The following is a 25,595-nucleotide window of genomic DNA, read 5'->3' on the forward strand; positions in this document are numbered from 1 at the left end:
ACTTTTGAGGTCCTTTGTGGACAGTCTTCATGGGACATTTACATTTTACATTTACATTTATTCATTTAGCAGACGCTTTTATCCAAAGCGACTTCCAAGAGAGAGCTTTACAAAGTGCATAGGTCACTGATAATAACAACAAGATGAACAACAAACAACATGAACCGCTATAAGTGCAAGTGTACCTGTAGAAAAAACAAGCAACAATAATAAAACTATATCACAGCGAGAAATTTAAATCAGTTACCACTAACCACAAGAGCAACAAGTCTCTGAGCAAGAGTCATTGTGATCCTTGAGGAAACTAACATCGGCTCAAGCGAACCATTCCTAAGTACCATTGTACTCCCGGAACAAGTGCGTCTTGAGCCTTTTCTTGAAGGTGGAGAGACAGTCAGACATGCTGATGTTTAGCCATGTTGATTCCCCAGTCAGTAGCTTCAAAACATCATGACAATATAAATGTGTTGAAATTATCATAAAACGTATCCCTTATTATTAACATATTGTATGTAATGTGTTACATGACATTTTTCACCTCATCGATTCTTTTGCTTTTTGTATGTTTTTTTATTTATTGTTACTTCATTTTGATTTGTTTACTTATTCTTTTTTCTGGTGACCTTTGAGGAAAGTGGCAGCAACTATCACAAACACTTTTTACATTGTTATTACAGTATTTTAATAAATTAGAATGCACAGTAAATGTTTGACTTTGTCATAGAATATAGAAGCAAATCAATGACATCATGTTTTGAATTAAGGCATTGTATGCTTATTATTATTACTTACATTGAAATTTAAACACCACCAAATTTGTTGGTTTTGAATTCACCTCTTTAACATTTTAATGTACATTTATTTCAATGTAAAAAATTTAGGTTCAAGGTTCAGAAATTTGCTCAAATTCGAACAGTAAAATTCAGATCCCCCCCCAAAATAAATAATAATAATTTTGAAATTATAATAAAACAAATTTCAGGCTGCTCAAATTCGAATGGTGAAATTCAGAAACAACAAATCTTTGTTGCATTGAAATAAATTCATATTTACATTTTTAAATAGGTGAATTCAAAACCAACACATTTGGTGGTATTTACATTTCAATATGAAGTATATGAATAGGGCACCGAATATTAATGCATCCCTGGCTATTACATGAATACAGCACCTGCAGCTTCAGATCCCTCACACAACTTTCCTCACAACCCTAGAGAGTATACAAATAACTTTGTGTGCATTTAATGACACACACAATCAATCTACTACATCAACAGAAGGCCTTTCTCCTTCTTCAATCTCTCCCATTTCCTTCATTCCTTCTAGCTTGCCCCTGTTGTTTTCTCTCCAGGCTCCTACCTATGGTTTATGAGACACTGGGCACATAAGTCATGTGAGAGTAACCTTGAAGTGTGTTTGTCAATGCGGGATGCCACTGGGACACTACAGATAGATGCTAGGGTGTAATCTGTAGTCTTCCACCAGGACAGGTCTGACAGAATGATGCCCCACGAAGCACCTGGTCTTTGTCTCCTTGATTGATGTGCCGGACTGCAGAGCAGACAGGGGATGGTACACACCAGTCCTCGCTGTCTCAGATAGAAGAGGAAGGGCGGACGCTGGGGCAGTTTTGAGAGAAAGTGTAAACTTCCTGTTCATTTTATGACGATATCTCTTTCTCTACCTAGAAATACACAAAATGTACAAGAGAAATGTGTTTTTGTGAAGGTGTTTGTGTGTGTTTGTGTGTGTGTGTGTGTGCATCAGAGGGAAGAGAATCAGACAAGGGGGAAAAAGGTATAGAAAAATATGCAGATGCAGAGGGAATGAGAGAAAAGATTGAGGGCAAAGATAGAGAGAGATAAAGGGAAAAGAAAGGGCAGGGAAAGGAGGCGGGAGGGAGGGGGATGCAGGGCGGGGGCGGGCATTGCATATTGGTGGAGCTGGAGGCACATTTGAATTCAGACGGTGTGTCTCCTGCGCTAGCGGAATGCTACCTGCTCGAGCATGGCAACAGAGAGAGAGAGCAGCGGCATCCCTGGGCTGCAGCCTCGAAACACGCACGCTGTCACGCGCGCGCCAGCGAAACCCACAAAACTCACACACGTGTCACGGTCACCACAGAAGGGAAAGAGAGGAACTCAGGTAAGCGGGAACGCCCCTGACAAGAGAGGATCCTCGAGAAGGATGTAGGGAAGCGAGTGAGCGAAGTCGAGAGAAAGACAAAAAGAGAGAGAGATTAGGAGGAGCTATAGTGGAGGGGGAGGTGGAGGCAGAAGCACAGAGGACCATACACGTTCCCCAAATTTCAGCACCCAGACCAGGCTTCAGAGTAACTGACAGGGGTGACAGATGTGGAAATCGCAAATCGGCAACTGTGATTGGAAAGAGCGAAGCAGGAGAGACAAAGAGGAGAATGTCATTCAATGTGTGTGTTGTCCTCACATTGGGGGGTTACTGGTAAGGGGGTGTGGGTAGAGGGGGGGGGGGGTACAGGGGAAGGAGGCAGGGTGGGTGGGGCTGAAAGGGAGAGAGAGAATGAGGTGGGGGGGGGGCGGATTGTAAATAAATACGGGAGGGGAAATGAAATGAAGTTCTCCACAGAGGTGAAGTGAACACACACACTCGACAAAGCTGTGTGAACATCTGAAGAGACGAGCCGCAATTTGGGACGAACACGAAATAGGATTGGGCTCCTCGCACAACAGAGGATTTATTTCAAAGAGTCGAGACTCGTTTCAGAATCACCTGCTGCTTTGAGGAAAGCTGTCTCACTCCGAGGGAAAGGAACCCATCCAGGGACACAACTTCCGTAAAGGATCCCTGATCTCTCCCTCTCTGCCAAGAACCTCCGGCGAGACCAGCATCGATGGACCACCCCAAGTCGCTGAAGATCCGGTGAATCTTCTCAGCAACACAACTGTCCCTGGGATCCCGTGGTAGATCCCGTGGATCCGGGGGGGGGGGGGGGGCAGTGGACCTGGTGATCTAGTAGATTACCCGCGCCATGAGGGATCCACCGGTTTCCACTGCGTCAGGGCTGAAGAGAGAAAGAGCCAGAAAAGTGCTGAGAGAGATCCAGCTCTCCAGCAGGTCGACCGTCCTGGCCTCCGGACCCCCCCAGATGTCTTGATGTATTGCTGTGGGCTGGGACAGTGGAGGACAGTGCAGTCCACCTACGTGAGTTACCACCCTTTTTATGTGTTTGGTCCCACAGCAACAGTGGATTTGTCAGTGGCAGAGAACTGAGGGATGCAGGTACTTTAGTTGTGCATGTGAGAGAGGCTGACACAAGGTACACCCTGGGAATCAATACTGTGAATAGATCATGTGTATTCACTCACAATGTTTAATCAACCCTGAGAACACACATTGTGACCCACTTGATCAATATGATTATGTTCACATAGCATCAGACAGCAGTGGCAAGGATGTCGTTCAGTCAATGATTCCATTCTGCACTGTACTGTACGTGACCACCGCAGTCTGAGACCTGTAGGATTTCATCTCCCTCTGTAACTAGTGTGTCTGTCCTGTGGACAACCTGTTATCTGCTGGTGAATTACTCAAACACACACTGAATAGCAGCTGACTGGTTTAAATAGTGCGACTAGTTTAAAGAGTCTGACTGATTGTCTGCTGTGCAGTGCTACAAAGGAACTGACAACCCCCCTGTTTAACGGCACTCACTATTGATTTTACAGGGCTGCGCTTTATTAGGCAACTACAGTGAAGCAGATGGAGTTGTCTTCGACAGCCGTTTTTTTTTCTGTTGAAATTCTGTTGGCTATAAAATGACATTGTCTGGTTTAGACTCCCTCAGGTATGGTTTCAGTTAGTGGAAAGAACCGTAGTACTTATTTCTGGTGAAAAGACAAGGAGACCATGGCTCATACTTATCCCAGGGTTGTAGTTCTGCCTCTGAGTTTGACCTTAGGAAGCTGTCTGAGAGGACAGTTATCTCATTACGGAATAGGTTTCACCGTCCTACCAGGGGCAGTCAGCATGATCAGAGGATGGAGTGACTCACTTTCTTTGCCTTTCTTTATCTTTATCTCTCTCTCATTCATCTCCATTCCTCCCTCTTGTCTCACATCTTCTTCATCTTTTTTTTCTCATTTGTCTTTCTTGTTCTCTCGCTCTCTCGCTCTCTTTTTTTCCCAACCTCTTCTAAATCTTGTTGAACCTGACACCACAGAGTTACCGTAATACACCTGAGAACTGACTGCAGAAAACGCTGTCTTAACTGCCATGCGCTAAGAGGGCTTATTGTCACAGGCGACACTGAAAGGGCTGTTGTTGCACTGCCTGCCTTGAAGATTGACACATTATTGTGTGTGTGTGTGTGTGTGTGTGTGTGTGTGTGCCAGTCTACACCACAAACTAGACAGAGATTTATAACTCAAAAGCCCAGAGCTTGTACAAAAAATAATGACTCATCAAAATGTTGCTATAGCCATGAAATGTGTGAATAATGGAATTTTTGTGTGCAAGATGACAACAAACCAACTGACAGACGCACTGTACATTCCTGCAATAGCTGTCTCCAATATACTGTATATTAAAGTGTGTCTGGTTTGCAGTCATTTCTAAAGAGTCAAAGCTAGGTAAATGTGGTCATGGATAAGTTTGTTTTGCAGTTATTTATTTAAATATCCATTTAATAGCTAAACAAAAAACACAGTATTACCAAGTTGCACCTGACAACACAGACAACTGTTTGCCCTTCTCTCTCATCGTTTCTCTGTTAGTAGTTCAGGAGGTGCCAACCCACCCACACTCTCAATGGAGATTAATTAAGGTGAATCTGTCAACGTCACAATGCCATTTTATTGGACACTCCTGTTTGCCCGCTAACCCTCACACCCTTAAACTCACCTCAAAAATCCAAAGGAAAGTTCAACTTCGCTTCCCAACCAACAACCAAAAGAAATCAACAGGACACATAAACACAATATACAAATGTAACCTATCAAGCTGCTAAAAAGAGACATTCAAAGGATGTCACTAATAACATAAGCATGTGTCCATGTTTCTTCTTCCTTGCTGGCTAGAAAATAGATGTGAATTACATGAAGTGCTTATCTGGCTCTAGAATGTACGTCGAGGCAGTCTACTCTTTTGGAACTTCTTTATAGTGGTGCTGAGATTGCCAGTTTTTCTGGAGTGGAGCTGCCAACAGGTGAAGGACGATGCCCTGAATGTCCCCTTATACTCCAGTTAGCGCCATTATGTAAATAAGAAGACTTCCACACAGTCTAACTGGCCGTCGGGTTGTCTACACGTGCAGCAGTGCACAACATTATTTGCCGGAGTCGCCTCGCAAGTTTAACATTACTTACTTTCCTTGTATACTTTCTTTTATTTGTATTGACGCTTCTGAAAGTGGTGGGACGCAATTCCTAGTGGACACGTTTCTACGTTGCTTCGATCTGTCAGCGTCATAAAAATAGTGACGATAAGCTAATGAAAACAAGGACGTTTGCTGAGTATTGAGACACACCCTGCCTCACAGTATGATGATGATCACCCTCTGAGCAGCTGCTCTCATAACGCTGATGGCATATTTATGGTGCAATAATTAATATGTTTTAATGTTCTTATATCCACAGGCATTCTATTCAGGCATTTAGAAAACATTAGGATGGATGATGGATGAGAATGGTACGATTTCTGGATTCCAGTGTTGTGTGTACACAGATAACCACGTTCCCTGTGTATTAAGGCCTATTTTAGAGCAGGTAATCACTGGAACTATAACCCTTCAGTCTTACCTATGGTACTCTAACTGTTGCTGCCCAGCCAACCCTTCCCTCTCTTTCTCACTTTCAATCTCTCCATTTTTCTCTCTCTCTCCATCTTTGCTTCTCTCTCTCTCTGTCTGTCCCTGTCTTATTGTCTCTACCTCCATCTCCTCTCCTGTCCTCCCCTCCATCCTTCTCAAATATATCCTCTCCCAGCTGTTAGGGGTCAGCATTGGGCATGAGACCAGCGCCAACCAACCAGTGCTGAGGAGAGGGAGGGGCCAAACAGATGTTTGGTTGCAGAGTCATGCAGCTTTATTATCATTGTGGGATGAGGGGGGCTTGACAAATACAGAGGGACAAAGGAAGGAAGAAAATGAATGAAGAAAGATAAATAAAGGATTAAAAAAACAACATTAAAACGTTCTGTATCGTCAAATATTTCCACACCCTACAGCAAAACTGACTGGCCGTCCTCCGGAATACATCACTTGTTTTCCCTTCTTCCTCCCACACCTCTTCCTCCTCCTCTGGGCTATTTCTGACTAAGTTTAGTCCGGTGTGATTGGCTGACCACATTCCAGGCAGATGTAAGACTTATCTTTGGAGTTCTTGGCTCAGGATGTTGTTGGAAGAAGTCAAATCAAAGCCCTGATGCCCAGCTGGATGTTAGGAGAGGAGGCTCTCTGTCTGCATGTCAGGCCGCCGCAGAGCTGAAGGGACCTGGACAGGGACAGGGACAGGGACAAGAGCTTGCTCATGTCCTCCATGTAGCCATGTCCAAAACATCCAAGAACAAAAACGTCTCCTGGGTAAGTGGACCAGGTGGGCTGTGTGTGTGTTGTGTGTGTGTTTGTGTTGTGGGCTGTGTGTGTGTTGCCTTTAGATATATATCTAAAGGCAAATTTACTGTCAAAACCGTTCCTCATTTGGAACTTATCTGTGTGTTTACAGTGGTTTAGTAGTGAGTTGTCTTCAAGGTCACAATAGGTCAGTTGTCCTGGACACTGTGGCTCAAAAATACGTCTACCTTGTTGCGTCTCTCTTACAACAGCTGTGTGCCATAAAGCGCCTGTTACTGTAGCGCTTTATAAAACACAGTGGCAGCCAGGAAATGCATTAAAACGCCAGACAGAAGCACCAAGCTGCATCACTTAAACTCAAATTACTGGCTGGCCTATACATCAATAAAACTGAAATTAGATAATGTTGCAGTTGAGTAACTTTCAAAAATGAAGGACGAATTTGACAGGGTGAGACTCAAATGAGATAAAACGATTCTCTAGGCACCAGTGAAAAAGCGGTGATCATCTTAACCTTTAATGAGAAATCAGCTATGGTTTCTGATTTGAGGTTAAGCAGTTGTCTGTCTTCCAGCTGCCTGTTGTAGGGTGACCGGTGTGGGGTAAAGAGAGGACTCTTGACTCATCTCCCTGGATGTGCGTGCGTGACAAGCCTCCAGCCTCTACCCTCCAGCCTCCACCACAGACTTCCAGCACTGGGTTCTTATTGGCCTACAGCCCTTCCTACCCCCCCCTCCCCCTCACACCCACACTTATGAGCATGCATGCCCGCCCGCCTGTATAAGAGGCTTAAGGACAGACGTGTGTTTATGTGTGTTTCAGAGCACACGTGTGCACTGATGTGTGTGTGTGGAGGCAGCGTGTGGGATTTGTGTGTCGCGTGTCTGCTTCTCTGGGTTTGGACTGGGTGTTGGCGTGTTGGTTTTCATGAGGGTACTGCGGCCAGTCTCCTGTGGTTTTCTGCGTCTCTACTACGGCTAGCTCGTGTTTGAGGAGATTTGAAGTGTCATGGACCAGATTAAGTCAAGCCTCCAGCCAAGTCTGGTTAAATCCAAGGGCATGTCCTACATTAATGGAACGAGTAAGACTGATTTAAACAAGCATTCTCTCAATCCTACTAATTAGAGGTAGACGTAGTAACAAAAACATGATACACCAGCCATTGGATGAGGGCAGGGTCGGACTGGTCGTCAGAAGATTTCCCGAACGGACGGTCAAACGGCGGCAGGAGGATAATGCAAAAAAAGAAATTATAATAATACACGGCCGTGGGCTGGTCTGCGTTTCAAAGTCCGGGGCCGTTTTTCAGTCCCAGTCCAGACCTGGATGAGGGGATATAATAATGAAAATGAATTGAACCAAAAACGTATATTAGACCCCTAAGAAGTGTGGCTTCTTTGATCCTGGTGACACAGCAATCTACATGGTGACACAATGAGTTGGTATCTCATTAAAAAAAAAAAAACTCTTGATACTTGAGTGTTTGCTATCGTCCTGTACTGACAGTCTTTGAAAGCACACCAGCCGGTTGTCTTTAGAACCTTCTTTAGCGAATTGTCCCATTCGCTAGCAATTTGAAGCCCGGGACAAGGTTAGTGAACTAATGATCCTGATTGAGTCAGAGCTAGATTGCATGTCTTCAGTGCCCTTGGATGGGATGGGGGATATTAATAGTGATGTAGGAGAGTCCAGTAGTCCAGATGTCTGTCTGACCCTGTGAGGTCACTCAGTGATGCTGCTCCCTAGTCCAGCTCCAGCCTTGCCTGACACTGCCCAGATCATCTCCACAGGCTCTTAATCAACACACACTTCTCCACTAGAGTCCGTTCTTACACTCTTGAATAAGATGCACTCCCAGGAGGTTTCAGAGCCCATCCAAGGAGAGACACCACCCAGCCTAGTCCCATTCCTGCCACGACTGTTTGGGCGTGTATATGGAGTCAGGTGGCTGAGCGGTTAGGGAATCGGGCTAGTAATCTGAAGGTTGCCGGTTCGATTCTGGCCGTGTCAAATGACGTTGTGTCCTTGGGCAAGGCACTTCACCCTACTTGCCTCGGGGGGAATGTCCCTGTACTTACTGTAAGTCGCTCTGGATAAGAGCGTCTGCTAAATGACTAAATGTAATGTAATGTAAATGTGTTACGAGTATCGGTGGAGATTGTATACACACACAAAATTCATGGTTGTCTCTTATCAAATAACAGGTCACCACAAGAGATGTGCAGTTAAAAAGGACCCATTTGGGGGCAGATTAATTTGTAGTTTACACCACATACATTTGTATTAACAAAAATATAACACATAAATGTGCACTTCTCCTCTTTGAAGAGCGATATAACTCTTTATTTGATGGCATTTCACAATTTGGAACAGAGCCATAGCTCTTCCATTTATACAGCCTGATTCTTTCAGCAACTTGTTTGGTTGCACACTAATCTGTCGTCACAGGCACGGCGGGTGTATTACCCAACACCGACCAATACAAATGACAAAATCCTCACCGTGGACTTTGCTAACAGAGCGGGAAATCAAAGGGACAGATCGGACTGCTGGACTTCAGAAACGACATCTTTGGTTGGGTTAGCGCTGCTTCAGGTCAGAGAAGAGTGTAGCAACAGATGCCACGCAAAGAAATAAGCCTTTAATGCCCCATGATTCGAACAGGGGTAACTACAAACCAACTCATAATACAGATTTAGGTGAAACCCTTCGCGCTACTCATTCATCCGTGCGTCCTCTCGGAAGCTGCAATTTCAGTTTTCTTTCTCTTCAATTGCGTGCAGGAGTTGGCTTGATACTTCGCATGCTATAGTACAGGCTGTGCTTATATTTCTCTATACTTTCAATAAGTGCGGATTTATCAAGCCATATGAGGGCCATGTTTAAGTTACTACCACCAGGAGACAAACCGGACTTTTGACACTTTCCGTTACAGCCGTGGAGCAACTAAAAACTAACCGATTTAACCGATATGCCGCCCAAGAAAAAGGTAGAATTTTTCACTCTTGTCCCTAGTGTGTATGTGTGTGTGTGTGTGTGTGTGTGTGTGTGTGTGTGTGTGTGTGTGTGTGTGTGTGTGTCTGAGCGTGAGCAGGAAGGATGGGAGAATGCACCATCTGTTGCGTTGAGCATAATCCCTGTGTGAGGCCTCTCCTCATCGCTGCACAATGTGCCATGTGGGATGAAGGAAAAACATGATACTCTTTATTTTAGTTTAGTCTTATTTCTATGTAGTTAGTTTGATATAATGGCGTATCCTGTTGTGACCAAATAGGTCTGTGAAGAAAGACATTTAACCTTCATTTCGTGATATTCTGTTCGAAGGATATTTATAATTTGATGTTACATAACATGATATTATGGTGACCACACCATTCTGGCCTGGCCCCGGGTTGAACGTAGATATGTTCATGTGAGCTTCAGATATGAGGAGGATATATCATTTAAGTATACCCAGTTGGCCCGTTGGTCCTGTCTTACTGACGTTTTACTCTGAAAATGTATCATAATAGTAACACGAGGATTACCTTAGAGTTCCTATTCCCTCAAAAAGCATTATAAAATGCAACCAAGTCACAAAATCAAAGTATACATTCCAAGCAAGACAATATAAAAAATAATATTGATATAGCATTAGATTTTAAGTAGTATTCACACTGTTTTTGTTTGCTCAGTGTTACTGTATGTGAGAGAGCTGCAGTCATCAGGTTCAGGTTGACAGTCTTATATCGCAGTGTGCAGTACTGTCCTGTTGCTTGTTACCCAGAATAGAAAAAGCCTTTTAGAAGCTGTTACTGGGGCATTAAACCAGTGTCTTTCCTCTCCCCACCTCGCCTTCAGGAAATAGAGCAATATATCTGGAAAGTTCCAGAAAAACAAAAGTAGTTCCAACTGAAATTATTTTGTTCCAATACAACATTTGGTTAATTTTGAAACAGCCTTTCTGTGGCAAGTTTTATTACTATGCACTGATTTGGAAAATACATGTATTTTAATCTGTTTTAAATATTGTAAAACACAGGTTACATCATATGTATGGAAAATAATACACATATATGGAAATACAAACATATCTGCCATAGCAGCAATTATAAAGGTATAGTTTATGTAGTCATCACCCAGTGCTGTGTACCATACATTCTGTTATCCTGTGTATGGAATCAGTGCACCACAGGAGAGTATTGGCCATTGACAGTGCCAGCAGTATTGTTGGCTGCCTATGAAGAGTTTGCATTTGTCTCTCTCTCTCTCCAAATCCTATATTGACGCATGCTATCTTAATCTCCTTACAGAGAGACAATCATGACCCAGGGCAGTGGCGAAGGCTTGTGTGAGGGTGTGTGTGTGTGTGTGTGTGTGTGTGTGTGTGTGTGTGTGTTTGTGTGTGTGTGAAAAAGAGATGAAAATGTTGGTCACTATTCCTTTATGTTTTTTTTTCATAACTCTCATCTCTTTTCTTTTCCCCCTCTTTACTGACATTTGAATATTGTCACTGACAGATAAAATTGTTGTGGTAAATCAGGCTCTTCAGATTCCTGTAATGATGATAGTATCTTAGTGTCATAAATTAACTAACTACAGAGGGCCGTTATAAGTAGGTGTTTAATTTGAAGCCAGTAAATTCAGTCATTCTAAGTCTCCCACTGAACAATTCCTCTTAATGTGGTAAAATCACTTCAAAAACACCTAAGTTCCATCATCACGTTAAAATGCCTTGCTATGCTTTTGATATTCTCGTACAAAATAAAAACTAGAGGCTTTCCTCATGCCATAATCCACCTGTCTGTGCCGACATCGTCATATCTGCTTCATGGCAGCAGTGGTAATGTGGCACGAAGCCAACAAACCCCCCCCCCCCCCCCCCCCCCTCAACAGTTGAGACAGACCAGCCCATGAAGCAATACAGGCAGTAGAGGTCACATAGTACATTTAATTCACTCATTGATAACCGCTTCAGTGGAAAGGTGAAAATATGATTAACTGCTCATGAACTTCATTGGCGTTTTTTAACTGCGTGAAATGTCAGACGGATAAATACCATGATAGAAACGGCATGGTCTGCGGTCAGTGGAATAGCCACTGTAAAGCGTTTCTTGGGCTTGAAAAGGAAATATACCCAAACCTTGGCTAGCAGCCAGAGCTCATTTAGGGACAGACAGGAAATTAGTCACAATAAGGTTAATGACCTGCTCCATATCCCAGAATGCTTTGTTGTGGAGGGGTTGAGGAGGCAGCAGACATGTTCACTGACAAATATTCATTGAACTTTACATTTACATTTAGTCATTTAGCAGATGCTCTTATCCAGAGCGACTTACAGTAAGTACAGGGACATTCTCCCAAAGGCAAGTAGGGTGAAGTTCCTTGCCCAAGGACACAACGTCAATCGAACCAGCAACATTCTGATTACTAGCCCGATTCCCTAACCGCTCAGCCACTTGACTCCCTTATCAGCCACTTGACTCCCTTTACTCACTTTAAAAGGAAAAGATGTAAGAGTGCAGGTAACAGATTAGAAACCACATTATATCAGAAGACGGGATGTACCATGAGAATCCCTTGTGGTGAAGACACAAGACAAATCCGTTCTTTCAACAATGCTTCAAAACACTTATGTCTGTATCTTGAAACACTTTTTTATTTTTTAAGAATCACACTCCCTGTGCCCTATTTCCTAGTCCACAGAGCTATTCTATAACACTAACACACACACTTTCACCCTCTAACTCATACACACACACACACACACGTGAGCACACACAGACAGACATGCCCGTAGCACACGCATGCTTGCACACACACTACCCTCCACTCTACTCATCTCTAGAACATGCACAGCTCTCTCTGTCAGCTCTTTCAGCTGAGCTCAGCTTGTATATGGGAAGCTCTGATGCTTGAGTCACTGTAGTCATGCTGCACAAGGGACCAAAGTGTATTAAACACAAGCATGTGGCATTCAGGGTAAGACCATATGCATGTATGTTAATGTGTGTATCTGCATTGCCTGCATGGACAAGCGTGTGGCTTCCATTGTGTGTGTGTGTGAGTGTGTAGCTATTTGTGTAAGAACCTGCTCTTGTGTTTGTGTATGCTCGCATAAGTATGTTCTTTCACATGTGCCTGTATTTTCTAACTTTCTGTTTGAGCCCTGACTGACAGCTAACTTTAGCTTTGCTGGACAGAGAACAAGCTGGCCTCATTATGATGTCACCTTCTATTGGAGATGTCCCTGTGTACTACAGTACTACTGTCAGGCACATGTACACAGCGATGCCCCCTCTATGTTCCAGCCATTGATTTCACTGTAGCTGTAAATCCCTGTTGGGAGCCAACACTCTCATTGACCTGCTGTGCATCTCTGACAGTAGATCTGCTGACAGTTTACTGCTCTGTGAAGAGCACTCTGCTGTCAGCGCTGATCTATTCGTAGTGAGGTATAACGGAAGAGCTTCTCCGGTGTGAGCTTGCGCCCGTCTAAAACGGTGACAATAGGCGAGTTGTTTAACTGGGCTTAATGCTTAGGCGGCATATTTCTTTTTAAACGGTTTCCATGGAAACGCCTTTCCATATATACGTTTGGGGAGTGCGCAGGGAGTGTGGAAGTGATTTCCATCCTGTTAACGTTCCGCTGTCTGCTGTGCGTTGCGAAATGCCTCCTGGCTTTGCGAATTTTCTTTGCAAGTCAATTCAACTGCACAATACATGGTCACATAGATGTATCGAACGCTTGGACCATTTGAAACTCATTTGTCACAGGTTGAATTTAATTCAAATGTATTATACTTCTAAGAGTGCACTATATACAGTGAACAATTCAGCATGAATTGTAATGTATTTTGGAAGAAGACTATTATGTCTGCCTGGTTATTATGTCAGGTTAGCCCTGAGGTGTCACAGCCATGGGAGACAATTCTCTTCAGCTGTCTCCTGGAACACCTCAAAATCAATATCATGTTTTTCAAACAGTTTTAGACCCTACCATTGACCAACAACCATATCATCCCATTCTCATAACATTCCTTTTCAATATCCTTATAGCGTCGCAGTACTGTAGTGCCACGTCTTCAGTAAGCCAAGAATGTGACACTTAGTGCAGGTGAGGTGGCTTTGGGAGGCAGCCCTGGAGGCAGCCCTAGAGGCAGCCCTAGAGGCAGCCCTGGAGGCAGCCCTGGATGACAGGGTGTGTTCACTAAAGGTGCAATATAATGCTCCATTATGAGTAGAATCATTAGAATTTAGAATAATTCCGATTTAATTCCACCTGTGATGAATGGGTTCTAAATGATTCAATCTATTGGACTCAAGTGCATGACACAGCTGTGTGGATGTATTAGAGTGTGGAGTCACCTTCAGAGCAACTCAGCAGAAAAGTTTATTTTAACAAACAAGTGGCGGATTCTTTCATGTTCATGTCTATATTCATTCACTTAGAAGACGCTTTTATTTATGGAAGTAAGACTACTGTGCATTGCAGTTATTGCAGGCGTTTGTGGTCAAACTCAAAGTATTGTCTCAAGCCTTTAGAATGACTTCCTCTCCTTCTAGGACCTGATAATCATACCTAAAGCGCACTCACCAACGAAGCTAAAAGTAATTTCTCGAGCCTTCAGCTACTTATCTTCCCTCCTCTACCTTTTCTTCCTCCTCCTTCACCCGTCTCAAGGCACTCTTTTGTTAACCTTTCTTTTTCGTGTTTTATCCTGTACTGGACGCCTATCCTCCTCTAAGTTCTCTCTTCTCTCCTGGAGATGTGATAGCTTCTAACCCTCTCTCCTAGGCAGGTTAATCCTAGTGTCGGTCAGTTCTAAGGCATTCACACATCTATCCTGTTGATGTTTTAATAGAACTCGGTCTGATAGCACGCAGTGCAATTTATCTATCACTGTCACGATGGCAGAATGGCATACATTAGGATTGTGCACCGAGAATAGGCTTCTATTTAGACATGGTGGGGGGGGGGGGTGTAAGTGAATGAGTGTGTTACTGTAATGAGCTTATGAACCAGAACTGAGATAAAGAGTTGACTACAACACACCGAATGTTCTCCATGTTGTAAGCTGCATGTGGGGAGCTGATTGATTCAAGGCTGAAAGCTCACCAAGGACTTTGTCTTGTGCTCCCTGTTTTGTCCTTTGTTTAAGGAAATGTGTTCTCAGGGAGTTGGGAAGGAGAGTGTGTGACTTGATTTGTGTGTGTGTGTCTGGCAGTGTGTATGTCCATGTCTGTGTGTGTGTGAGTGTGTGACAGTGTGGCGGAGGGCCTGCGTCACAGTTTCTCCTGGGTAGGTGGACACAGAGGGCATTAATTACCACGTCTTTGAGGGGACAATCTAATCGGGGGACACATGGCACATAAACTTGAGTGTCCCAAGAGAGAAGAAATCCTACCACTTCCTGACAATTTGACAGAAGATTCTGGAAACACATGTCCCTCGTAAATGTGACAGCATACAAGGGTCTAGTGCTGAGGACAGCTTGGGATTTCTCAGCATCATGGCCAGAGGAAGTAATGGCTGTTATATAAAACCCTACCTGCTGGAGGGTTCTGCTGAGTGAGTGATGAGGAGAGAAGGAGGAAGGCGTCCCCTGTGCGGATGCTAGTATACTGCAGCTGGGATTCCTCTATCTGCTGTAGAGTTACTATGTGGGAACCTGCTTCTAATGTTTCCTCTTTGTCTATCCTTCTTTCTCCCTCTCTTTCCCTCTCTCTATCTCCCTCTCTATCTCTCTCTCTCTGTCTCTCTGTCTCCCTCTCTCTCTGTCTCCCTCTCTCTCTCTCTCTCTCTCTCTCTCTCTCTCTCTCTCTCTCTCTCTCTCTCTCTCTCTCTCTCTCTCTCTCTCTCTCTCTCTCTCTCTCTCTCTCTCTCTCTCTCTCTCTCTCTCTCTCTCTCTCTCTCTCTCTCTCTCTCTCTCTCTCTCTCTCTTCACAGGGAGAGCGCCAGGACTCGGATGTTGTCGAGGAGAGGAACGCCCAGGTGCAGTTGGAGAAAGCCAAGGTATACTTCCTCCCTGAATCTCTCACGGTTTTATCCTGGTATCCCGTGTAGCTCCCGTGTTCTCAGAAACATGATGACATCACTGGCATATAGACAGGAAACATGATGACATCACTGGCATATAGACAGGAAACATGATGACATCACTGGCATATAGACAGGAAACAGACACCGGGGCATCGGATTAACCTGGCATTATCCTGAAATGAGTCACAGCAATATTTCCCCCTGCTTACCTCAGTGCAAATGTCCTGCATTTTTACTGAAGCATACACCTGCTTTAATGTAAAAGCAAGGGACTGACCAAAGGCTTATACAGCATCAATGCTATGCTTTTACACTCAGTTTACTATTCAGGGGAAAGGATATGATACTTGATAATGATCCTTAATATTTGAAACTCAATAATCCTGTGAAGATCACCTGTCATGATGTTTACTATACTTGAGATGACGGATGATTTTCCTGACGACTCAAGACAGTGAACCTTTTCTCGAAGCATGTGGAACTGACCCCATCCTCCCTCCCTCCTGCCAGGCTGGTCTCTCTTTGACTGAGAAGGATGCTGCTCCCTCAGGAAACTGAATTAGATCCTTTCACATTGTTAATGTGCTCCCAGTGGTGTGCTGTTATTAATGCCGTGAACCCGCCCCACTAAAAGCCCTGCTGACCTCGTGCCTCAGCACCAAGCCATCACCTCCAAACTGGAGCAATTTGTGTCTTGGTTTGCCGATCAAGCCACTAATTGGGCTGCTGGCATTTGACTTATTTAACATATCAGGAAATCAACAGAGACCTCCTACTAAGGAATTACAGGCTTGGGGGGTAGTTATGTTTACATGCAACAATGTGTGGTATGTGTGTATCATGTTTTTTGTACATTTAGTGTTTGTTCTCTGGAGCTAGAAGTGGTCGACAGTATGTCTTAGCATCCCTGATTTTCTTCAGGGAACCGTTTGAAAAAAAGATTTTTAAAAGATAAATTAGTGCTTTGTTATACCATAAAATTTTTTTTTTTACTGTGTCACATCTCTCAGAATATATCCATACTGCATCTCTCCCTATGAATGATTTAAGGTCAGACTGCTGCTTTTACGAGCTTGCACAAAAACCTGCAGCTTTTTACTGTGACACCCTGAGGCTCTCACACATGGAGGACACACACACACACACACACACACACACATTCACCCATGTGTGCAAAATGTACACACACTGCATAATTACATAATTACTGCATAATCATATTTTTCTCACAGATCCCATTTTGCATATTAAGCTCGTCCTGCACATATTGTAATTCATCAGTAGTCACACACACAATAACACGCACAATCACACAAACACACTTTTGTGTTGTTCACGCACAGACAAAGACTCATTTGAATTCAGCCGTTTCACCACATACTGTGTCCTGTTAGGATCAGACCTTAATTAATGGACATTGTTATTGGCGTTTGCTTTGGGCTGTGTAGTCCATGGTGTTAACACTCAGCTTCTGCTAGCAGCCTTGTGTCTGTCTGACTGTTCCTGCATAGAAGGACCTTTAATGAGAGCATTAACTGCTTGGAGTTCCAGCAGACACACATTGCCACACACCATGACAAACATAGTAAACAGTGGAGCCCGGTGCCGAATAGCAAAGGATGTGTTTGACTGTGTAGAGGATGGGACTCTTATGCCTTTTAATTGTCATTTAGAGATTTTTTGATAGATTGCTATTGTAATGATATTGTATGTCATGCATTGAGAGGTTATTGTACGATAGTCTGTCAAATGATTTGAAGATATCACACATTCAACAAGGGTTTGACTCTAGCTCATACCGACAACAGAACTCTCAGTCCTACTGTCCCAGTCAAGTCAATGTTATTGATCCCACTAGGGGAAATTTGTTTGTAGACTGGTATTAAAACACATTTAGTCCATACTACATAAACAGCATACCTGACACCACACAGAGACAGCAACACAATACAGTACAGTACAAGGATCACTACAGTTACATTTACATTTGGCAGACACTCTTATCCAGAGCGACTTACAGTAAGTACAGGGACATTCCCCCCGAGGCAAGTAGGGTGAAGTGCCTTGCCCAAGCACACAACGTCATTTTTCACGGCCAGAATCGAACCAGCAACCTTCGGATTACTAGCCCGATTCCCTAACCGCTCAGCCACCTGACTCCCCCAGTTAGCGTTGTGTATCTCCACGTGTGTCCCCAGTTCAAGCCGGTGGCGTTCGCCGTGTACTGTAACTTCTCCTACACCCCCGCGGACGAAGACAACGTGCCCGTGCCTGGAACAGCTGTCACCTTCGAGGCCAAAGACTTCCTGCACGTCAAAGAGGTCAGGGGTCATGTCCGTGCGCTCTGAACCGACGATGCTTCCACGAAGCTTCGTTTTAATCCGAATGCACAGGCGCTCTCAGTGTGTCGCGCTGTCCCTTAAACCATGCTGATGATGATGATGATGTGGGTGAGGGTGATGAAGATTTCCGTGAGGTTGACGACGACCACCTCAATCCCACAATGTCTTCTATCTGTGGCTATTCGGTCCTGCAGAAGTTCAACAATGAGTGGTGGTTAGGGCGCCCAGTGAAGGAGGATGGCGTGGTGGGCTTCATTCCCAGTCCTGTTAACCTGGAGACTATCTTGATCAGGAGAGAGGTGCAGGCCAGGAAAGCTGCCAAGGCCTTAGCCAGGTATGTGTTCTAGTCTCTCCGCAGTCCGTTAACGACAGTGTGTCTAGTGTGCGTGTGTGTACACGTTGTGATTTTGTGTACGTGTGTGTGTGTGTGCGCCTGTGTGCAAGTTTCTGCTGATAATGTCCACCGTTCAGACAGGGCGCTGAGCTAGATGACAGTTGAATCTCCATTTTAATTTCAGTAAAGCAGCAACTACCCAGGATATGAACGCAAAGAAGTATACACCTCCCTCAACAGTTGCCCAGGCAAAAAAGAAATCTGTAAGTGTGTGTGTGTGTTTGTGAAGGACGTGTGCATGCCCTTAAAAGTGCCTGCATTTGCAATCGATAAAGATCTTAGTATATATTTGGATGTATGATCTAGTTTATGTTTTTTGTGTGACGTGTGTATGTGATGTCGCTGGAGTGCTGAGCTCGTCTGAGGGTGCTGTTCTCTCCTGTCGCCTGTAGGGGGAGCAGGTCGCTCCGTATGATGTGGTGCCCACGATGCGTCCTGTCGTGCTAATGGGACCGTCGCTGAAGGGCCTAGAGGTAAGTGGTGCTACACACATACTACATACCAAGGCCGTAATCATAATATATATTGGGGGGGGACACACATCCAAATTTAAATCTGGTCAAAATGTCCCCCCCAATATATTGATATAAAAATATAAATGTGCTACGCTACGACAGGCAACCACGTACGCTGTCCGAAATTATAATTAAAAAGTTAATTTGTCCCCCCCAATGTTGACTCCATGGCTAGGGCCTTGATACATACACACACACACATGCGCGCCCTGCACACGCATACATACACAGACACTATCTTAAATCCAGCGATATCCTTTCAATTACAGGTGACAGACATGATGCAGAAAGCGTTGTTTGATTTCTTGAAACACAGATTCGATGGCAGGTGAGCGTGCCAAGTTTTGTTGAATAAAGAATCCATCAAATTCCTATGTTTGCTGTATACGCGTTGTGTACATGTTCTTGGCAAACGTGCAGTTCATTTTGCAGAATTACCATAACTCGCGTTGCTGCAGACATCTCTCTAGCCAAGCGGTCTATACTGAACAACCCCGGAAAAAAAGCCCTAATGGACCGCTCCAACAAACGCTCCAATCTAGGTAAAGCCTGAATCTGAATCTTCTTGAATGAATACTGCATCTCTCAGATACTCATGCTACCCAACACTTACCATTCTGTTGTTACACTTCTTTCATACTGTAACGTCGACTGTTATCCGTATCAAACTGTCTCACCAGATAGACTGGCATACTGTGATACCTATTGCGATGGCCTATTGTTCTGATAGTACATGCCTTTCACAACCAATGACAAAGGTGCACTGTAGAGTAGGGTGTGATTTAAAAACATTCAACTCTGTCCTAGTCAGTATTATTCGTATGTAAGTCATGCTAGATCTGGATGCTGGGAAGACATAGCATAGCTCCAGCATGTGTTCTGAGTGATTTACTCTGCGCTCTGCCCCTCTCCTCGCTCTGTCCCTCTCCTCGCTCTGCCCCTCTCCTCGCTCTGCCCCTCTCCCTGCTCTGCCCCTCTCCTCACTCTGCCCCTCTCCTCGCTCTGCCTCTCTCCTCGCTCTGCCCCTCTCCTCGCTTTGCCCCTCTCCTTGCTCTGCCCCTCTCCTCACTCTCACTCTGCCCCTCTCCTCGCTCTGCCCCTCTCCTCACTCTGCCCCTCTCCTCGCTCTGCCCTTCTCCTCACTCTGTCCCTCTCCTCGCTCTGCCCCTCTCCTCGCTCTGCCTCTCTCCTCGCTCTGCCCCTCTCCTCGCTCTGCCTCTCTCCTCGCTCTGCCCCTCTCCTCGCTCTGCCTCTCTCCTCGCTCTGCCCCTCTCCTCGCTCTGCCTCTCTCCTCGCTCTGCCCCTCTCCTCGCTCTGCCTCTCTCCTCGCTCTGCCCCTCTCCTCACTCTGCCCCTCTCCTCGCTCTGCCTCTCTCCTCGCTCTGCCTCTCGCTCTGCCTCTCTCCTCGCTCTGCCTCTCTCCTCGCTCTGCCCTTCTCCTCGTGGCCACATCTCAGACGCAGCAGGTACGTATCAACCACCGCACCTGTAGCTCGTATGATATGTTGGAGTTGAAGCCACACGGCCATGCTGATTACACAAGCTTCAATTTGTTCAGGATTCATTTCTTGTTTTACCTTGTGATCTGTACAACTCTGCCCAGTACATTTCTCTGGCTTAACTTAAGACAGATGAGTTTCAGTTTAATTACTGATTAACTGTAGCTATCAAATGGCAGGGTATAGTTCAGTGATTAGAGAGCTTCACTGCAGATCAAGAGGTTACAGGTTCAAGTATTACCCCCCCTAATTCTAAGCATCTGCCAATTGAATATATTATTATTACATCTGTTTTAAAAATATGTGTACATCCTGATACATGATGTGATCTAAGTCATGCCAGCTCTGTCATCCTCACTTTAATGGTATTACCATAAACCATTTTGAGCACTTACAAAACCTCACCTATCAGTTCTCCCACATATTTTTAGGATTAGCATATTTTTTGAGTTTGTCAGTTTACTGCAATGCATGGAAAGCTTTGATGCTATGCAAAGCCTGTTTTGAAAACCATTTTTAACATTGTAATACGGAGGCATGGATGAACGACTGAAATGAATGGATGAATGGATAAGGGACCACAACACATGACTGGTGTCGGATATTGAAGTGTAGGACAACCTCTTCCTCCAACTCCTTGTTGCCTCTTCGCCCCTTCAGCCCAGATCCAGGGGGAGGTGGAGCGGATCTTTGAGCTGGCCCGCAGCCTGCAGCTGGTGGTCCTGGATGCAGACACGGTCAACCACCCCATCCAGCTGGCCAAGACCTCCCTGGCTCCCATCCTGGTCTACGTCAAGATCTCCTCCCCCAAGGTGAGCTGGAGCTGGGAGGCATGCTGCCGTCTGCTGTGTGGGGGTGAGAGGTCGCTATGGATACGCTAAAGGAATCACCCCTTTGTTGATAGGTTTGAACCGGTTGTGCTGTTTTTTGGGTTACCACAACCCTGCGTGGAAGTCAAAACTGTACAGATTTTTATGTTGTGCTGTTCTGTAGCTGTTTTATAGTCGTTAGTGTAGCGGAGCTGACAGGGGTTCAGTGTGAATGAGAATGGGTTTGGGTTGACTTTGCAAGACCACTGGCGAGATGTACAATTTTGTAACTATTCGTAATTCCCCCATCAACACTTTTCTTGAACTTTTCTATTCTAATTTTCTGAGATTTCAAATATAATGATTTTACGAATGCTTTTTCTCCTGCTGGCTTTCGTCCAGGTGTTAACCAGGCTGATCAAGACCAGAGGAAAGTCTCAAACCAAACACCTGAACGTCCAGATAGTAGCAGCAGACAAGCTGGCTCAGTGTCCTCCGGTGAGAGCGCCCTCTAGTGGCCTAACAGCTCAACTACCAAACTCATGTCATCTCGACCCCTCTCAGTACTCTTCGCATTAAAAACAACCTTCTTCCTCAGGAGAAAAACTCAGTTTTCCCACCAAAGCCAAACGAAGTATTCATTAATGACAGGTTGCAATCATGACCTAGAAAAAAACAAGTACATTTGCCGTGTCATCCTTTTAAAGAAAAGGCCAATTTCATCCTTTTCATATGACTTTGCACTGTGCACATAAATCTGACTTTGCACTGTGTCGTTGGACTGGCATCAGTGTAAAGTTGATCCGTGTGTTGATAGGTATTTGCATTAATATGGGTATTGATTCCACAGCATGAGACAATGAAAGAGATTTCCCAGTGGCTTCCTGTGTGTGTGTCAGTGGCTTCCTGTGTGTGTGTCAGTGGCTTCCTGTGTGTGTGTCAGTGGCCGTGTGCTTGGACTGTACGTGGCTGTCCTTCCTTGTTGATCTGACCTTATTTCCTTACATCTCCTGATCTGAAACTTGCTCTAGGACCTAATCACAGACTTACTTGATCTGATTAGCTAGGATAGGGTTATTTTAAGTCCTCCAGTCTCTGGTCTCCGAGGGGACGGGAAAGCAGGCAGTGACACAGATTGTGTTCCAACAATCTTGTCTGGAATCAGGGACCCATTTCACAATACCTCTCTAATATCTACATCCCCATCCCAGCGCTGTATAGGAGAGTGACAACAAAGACATCACTTAAGGCTCATTATCTCTCAACAGCAAGTCCAGTAAACCAGAAGCAGCATTTAGAAGGCAATAATCTGTTGTGAAATGCATTACATAGTGATTGATACATTTATATGACTAGTATATAATATGTATTGTATATATATATATATATATATATATATATATATATATATATATATATATATTGTTTTAACTCAAGCATGCAGTGCTTCCAGTCCACCCATTCCTCCAGGTCTGACTCCCATCCCTCCCCAACGGTTTCCACAGGAGATGTTTGACGTCATCCTGGATGAGAACCAGCTGAGCGACGCCTGTGAGCACATAGCAGACTACCTGGAGGCCTACTGGAGAGCCACGCACCCTCCAGAGATGGAGCCGCCCAGCACCATGGTGATGAAGCTGGCAGAGAACACTCTACCCGCCAGCCCCATAGCTGCTCTGCCACCTGCTAAGGTACACAACTACCCCTCCCCCATACAGTGCCTTCTCACTTACCTCACGATCCACACCTCTAACCCTTCACTTCTATGCACGTACTATGTCGTTACCATAGGTTTTGCTATGCAGTCACATGGTAATTGATGTCTAGTTAGCGTTAAACTCAAAGGACAGACACTTGCATGGAGTACGATGAAACGTGTACTTTAGTTGGTCTCAGGAAAACAGCTCCACCCAGAGACACCTCTCTCATGCTGCATCAGCTCAGCCCTTCTCTGCTTTGCTCTCTGCTGCGTCACTGTCAGGGTGCCGCCTACACAAATGTCAGGGGTCAACACACCTGCAGAAGTCCTTTTTCTGTTATTCGAACACAGTATGTTTTTCGGTTCTGTTTGTTGCTGTTCTGTTTGTCATCGACGTGATGTTGGATATGATGCGTGACATGAGTCTTTGTAATCCTCCCTGCCACTGTTCTCCACTTCAACATCACTGCAGCTGTTCTGTCTCCTGCTTTCATCTGTCATGTGACCTTTTTCATTTCTCCATCCCTTTCTCCAAACCTCATCCTCTGGGAAATGTACAGAAATGAGATAGCAGTGTGTCTGGTGAGTGAGACATGAACAACGACTAGTGTCAATGCCCTCGCACCACTACAGTAGGATAGACAAGTAGTTCTAGCAGTGTTTTCACCTCCTGTGTGTGTGTGTTGTGTATTGGCAGTGCAAGAGAGGTGTGTGTGTATGACAGTGAGAGAGAGAAAGAGAGGAGAGAGAGAAATAGAGGAGAGAGAGAGTGTGTATATGTCCGCCCCTTCGCTTTGTTGTGCGAGTGACACACTACCCAGAATCCAACTGTTTATTTTGGTTTCCGTGGAGCTGCTGTATTGCTAGCAAGGAGTTCTCAGCCTAGAACGTGTTCCTCTACATTGCTATCCTCCATTGCATGTTTTCCCTAGGAGGACCAGAAGAGCAAGAAGACAGCCCTGACCAAGAGGAAAGGCTCCAGGGAGAACCAGCTCGACCAGCAGGAGCAGAGGGAGCCTGTAGCCCAGGAGCAAGCAGACGAGGAGGGCCAGAGAGAGGAGGACGACCGTCCCCCGAGAACTGAACCAAAGAGACCACAGCACAGCCACCACCACCACCACCGCAGGGCCGAGAACCACAACCACACCCAGGCTCAGATTCAGACGGCGGGCGTGGACCCGCAGCCTGGCAGGGGGGACTACGCCCAGAGGATCCCCCGCAGGCAGGCCCTGGAGGTGCAGGAAGAGGAGGAGGGGGAGGAGGGGGTGCAGCCCTACAATCACAGGGCCGTGTCGCACAGGGACCACAACCACCACCATCACAACAGCAACCACCATCATCACCACCACCACCACCATCACCGTGGCAACAGCCAGCTGCACCCCAGGGAGGATTACGAACTGGAGCACAACGAACGTAACAGACAGCACAGACAACACCCTAGCTACCAGCCACGCACACACAGACAACACCCCACTGCCAACCACTACCATTACCAAGGCAGGGACAGAGACAGAGACAGGGACAGAGATAGAGATGGCAGGCATGGGGACTCAAGACATTGGCACCAAGATTTTATACACTAGTGAATGTTTTCATTGTTGTGTGTGTGTGTGTTTGTGTTTCTCTTTGCACTGCACTAAAACAGAAATCCAGGGTCTCTCTCGTACTGTCTCTGGACACTCAGTGGTTATTCTTCTGGCTGTCTTCCCTCCATCTCCCCCTCTACCTCCCCGTATAACTAGATCTCTATCTTTCTGCCTCTCTCGACCATCTCTTTCTCTCTCTCTCTCACTCTTCTCTCTCTGATTCTCATGTCTCTCCTGTGCTCTCATCCATTTGCAGGACTTTGTTTTCCCAATGAGCAGTTTGATGGTTTGTCAAGTGTTTGCTGGTGTTATATAGGGTAACAACAATGTAGGTACCTTAACATTTTGAAACACCTAGAAGATTTATGTTTGAAGGAATTGTACTGTATCTTGCCAATTCAAAACGGTGTGGAATTATTAATCCCAGAGTTATTGATCAGATCGTACTCTAATAAGTAATGTTCATGACTAAAATGACTTAGTCTTAATATTAGGCTTAATATTATTTTGACAATATAAACACAGAATTAAACCATGATGAAAGACAGTTATCCCCTTATTGGTTTGTCAGTTGAAAACATATTCATCCATCTTTTTGTTCACACCATTTAATTGTGTATTATGCCACCAATAGCCACCAATTCCTTAGTAGAAACATAAAAGTATTTTTCTACCAATGATTGTAAGATGGGAGCTCAGATTCATACTGTACTGACCTGCACTCTGTCTGGAAGCATCACTTGTTTTCTACTGTCTTAGACTTGCGCTGCATAGTACAGTACGTGCTAGAGACTATGCATCTTGCAACATGCAACTTGTGATAACAAATATAATATTATATATAGCTTGAAAACAAAACAATTTCTATGCATTTGTATATACTTCATAATTGCCTTTGTAGACATGTTAAAGGGAGAGTAGAATGCCTGTTGCACTGTTAAATAGAACTGTCACTATTGACTTGGCTTGCGAGGACTTTAATGCTGGTTGAGGTATGTTTCTTTCTAACTTGTGTGTTTCATTTTGTATAGTATTTATTCCGAATTTGTTTGATTTTGTTTGAAATGATGTCACACGGGATGCAAAATGTTATTTTTTTTGCTTGATGATAAACATGTTCAGTATCACCTATTGGTCTTCTTTTAAACACCAGGATATGGTTCTTATTGTAAAACAAAG

General features: G+C 44.7%; 1 protein-coding gene across 1 annotated transcript; it reads left to right on the forward strand.

Annotated features, from left to right (window-relative positions):
• The first annotated feature begins 8,994 nt into the window (after window positions 1–8,994).
• cacnb2b (calcium channel, voltage-dependent, beta 2b) lies at window positions 8,995–25,543 on the forward strand. Its single transcript, XM_062481866.1, has 13 exons — window positions 8,995–9,536; window positions 15,477–15,542; window positions 17,768–17,890; window positions 18,106–18,245; window positions 18,430–18,508; window positions 18,698–18,778; window positions 19,090–19,148; window positions 19,253–19,362; window positions 20,278–20,286; window positions 20,980–21,131; window positions 21,531–21,626; window positions 22,634–22,819; window positions 23,760–25,543. Exons 1-13 carry the CDS (start codon window positions 9,519–9,521, stop codon window positions 24,411–24,413), a joined length of 1,773 nt encoding a protein of 590 aa, XP_062337850.1. The 5' UTR covers window positions 8,995–9,518; the 3' UTR covers window positions 24,414–25,543.
• Window positions 25,544–25,595: the final 52 nt, after the last annotated feature.

Source organism: Osmerus eperlanus, chromosome 16, assembly GCF_963692335.1.
Source record: "Osmerus eperlanus chromosome 16, fOsmEpe2.1, whole genome shotgun sequence".
Classification (NCBI taxonomy): domain Eukaryota; kingdom Metazoa; phylum Chordata; class Actinopteri; order Osmeriformes; family Osmeridae; genus Osmerus; species Osmerus eperlanus.

What these genes read in the sequence shown, in the direction of transcription:
- cacnb2b (XM_062481866.1), top strand. An exon ending in TGCAGTTGGAGAAAGCCAAG is followed by an intron (nt 15,543 to 17,767) that starts GTATACTTCCTC and finishes GTGTGTCCCCAG; the next exon opens with TTCAAGCCGGTGGCGTTCGC. An exon ending in CTGCTCTGCCACCTGCTAAG is followed by an intron (nt 22,820 to 23,759) that starts GTACACAACTAC and finishes TGTTTTCCCTAG; the next exon opens with GAGGACCAGAAGAGCAAGAA.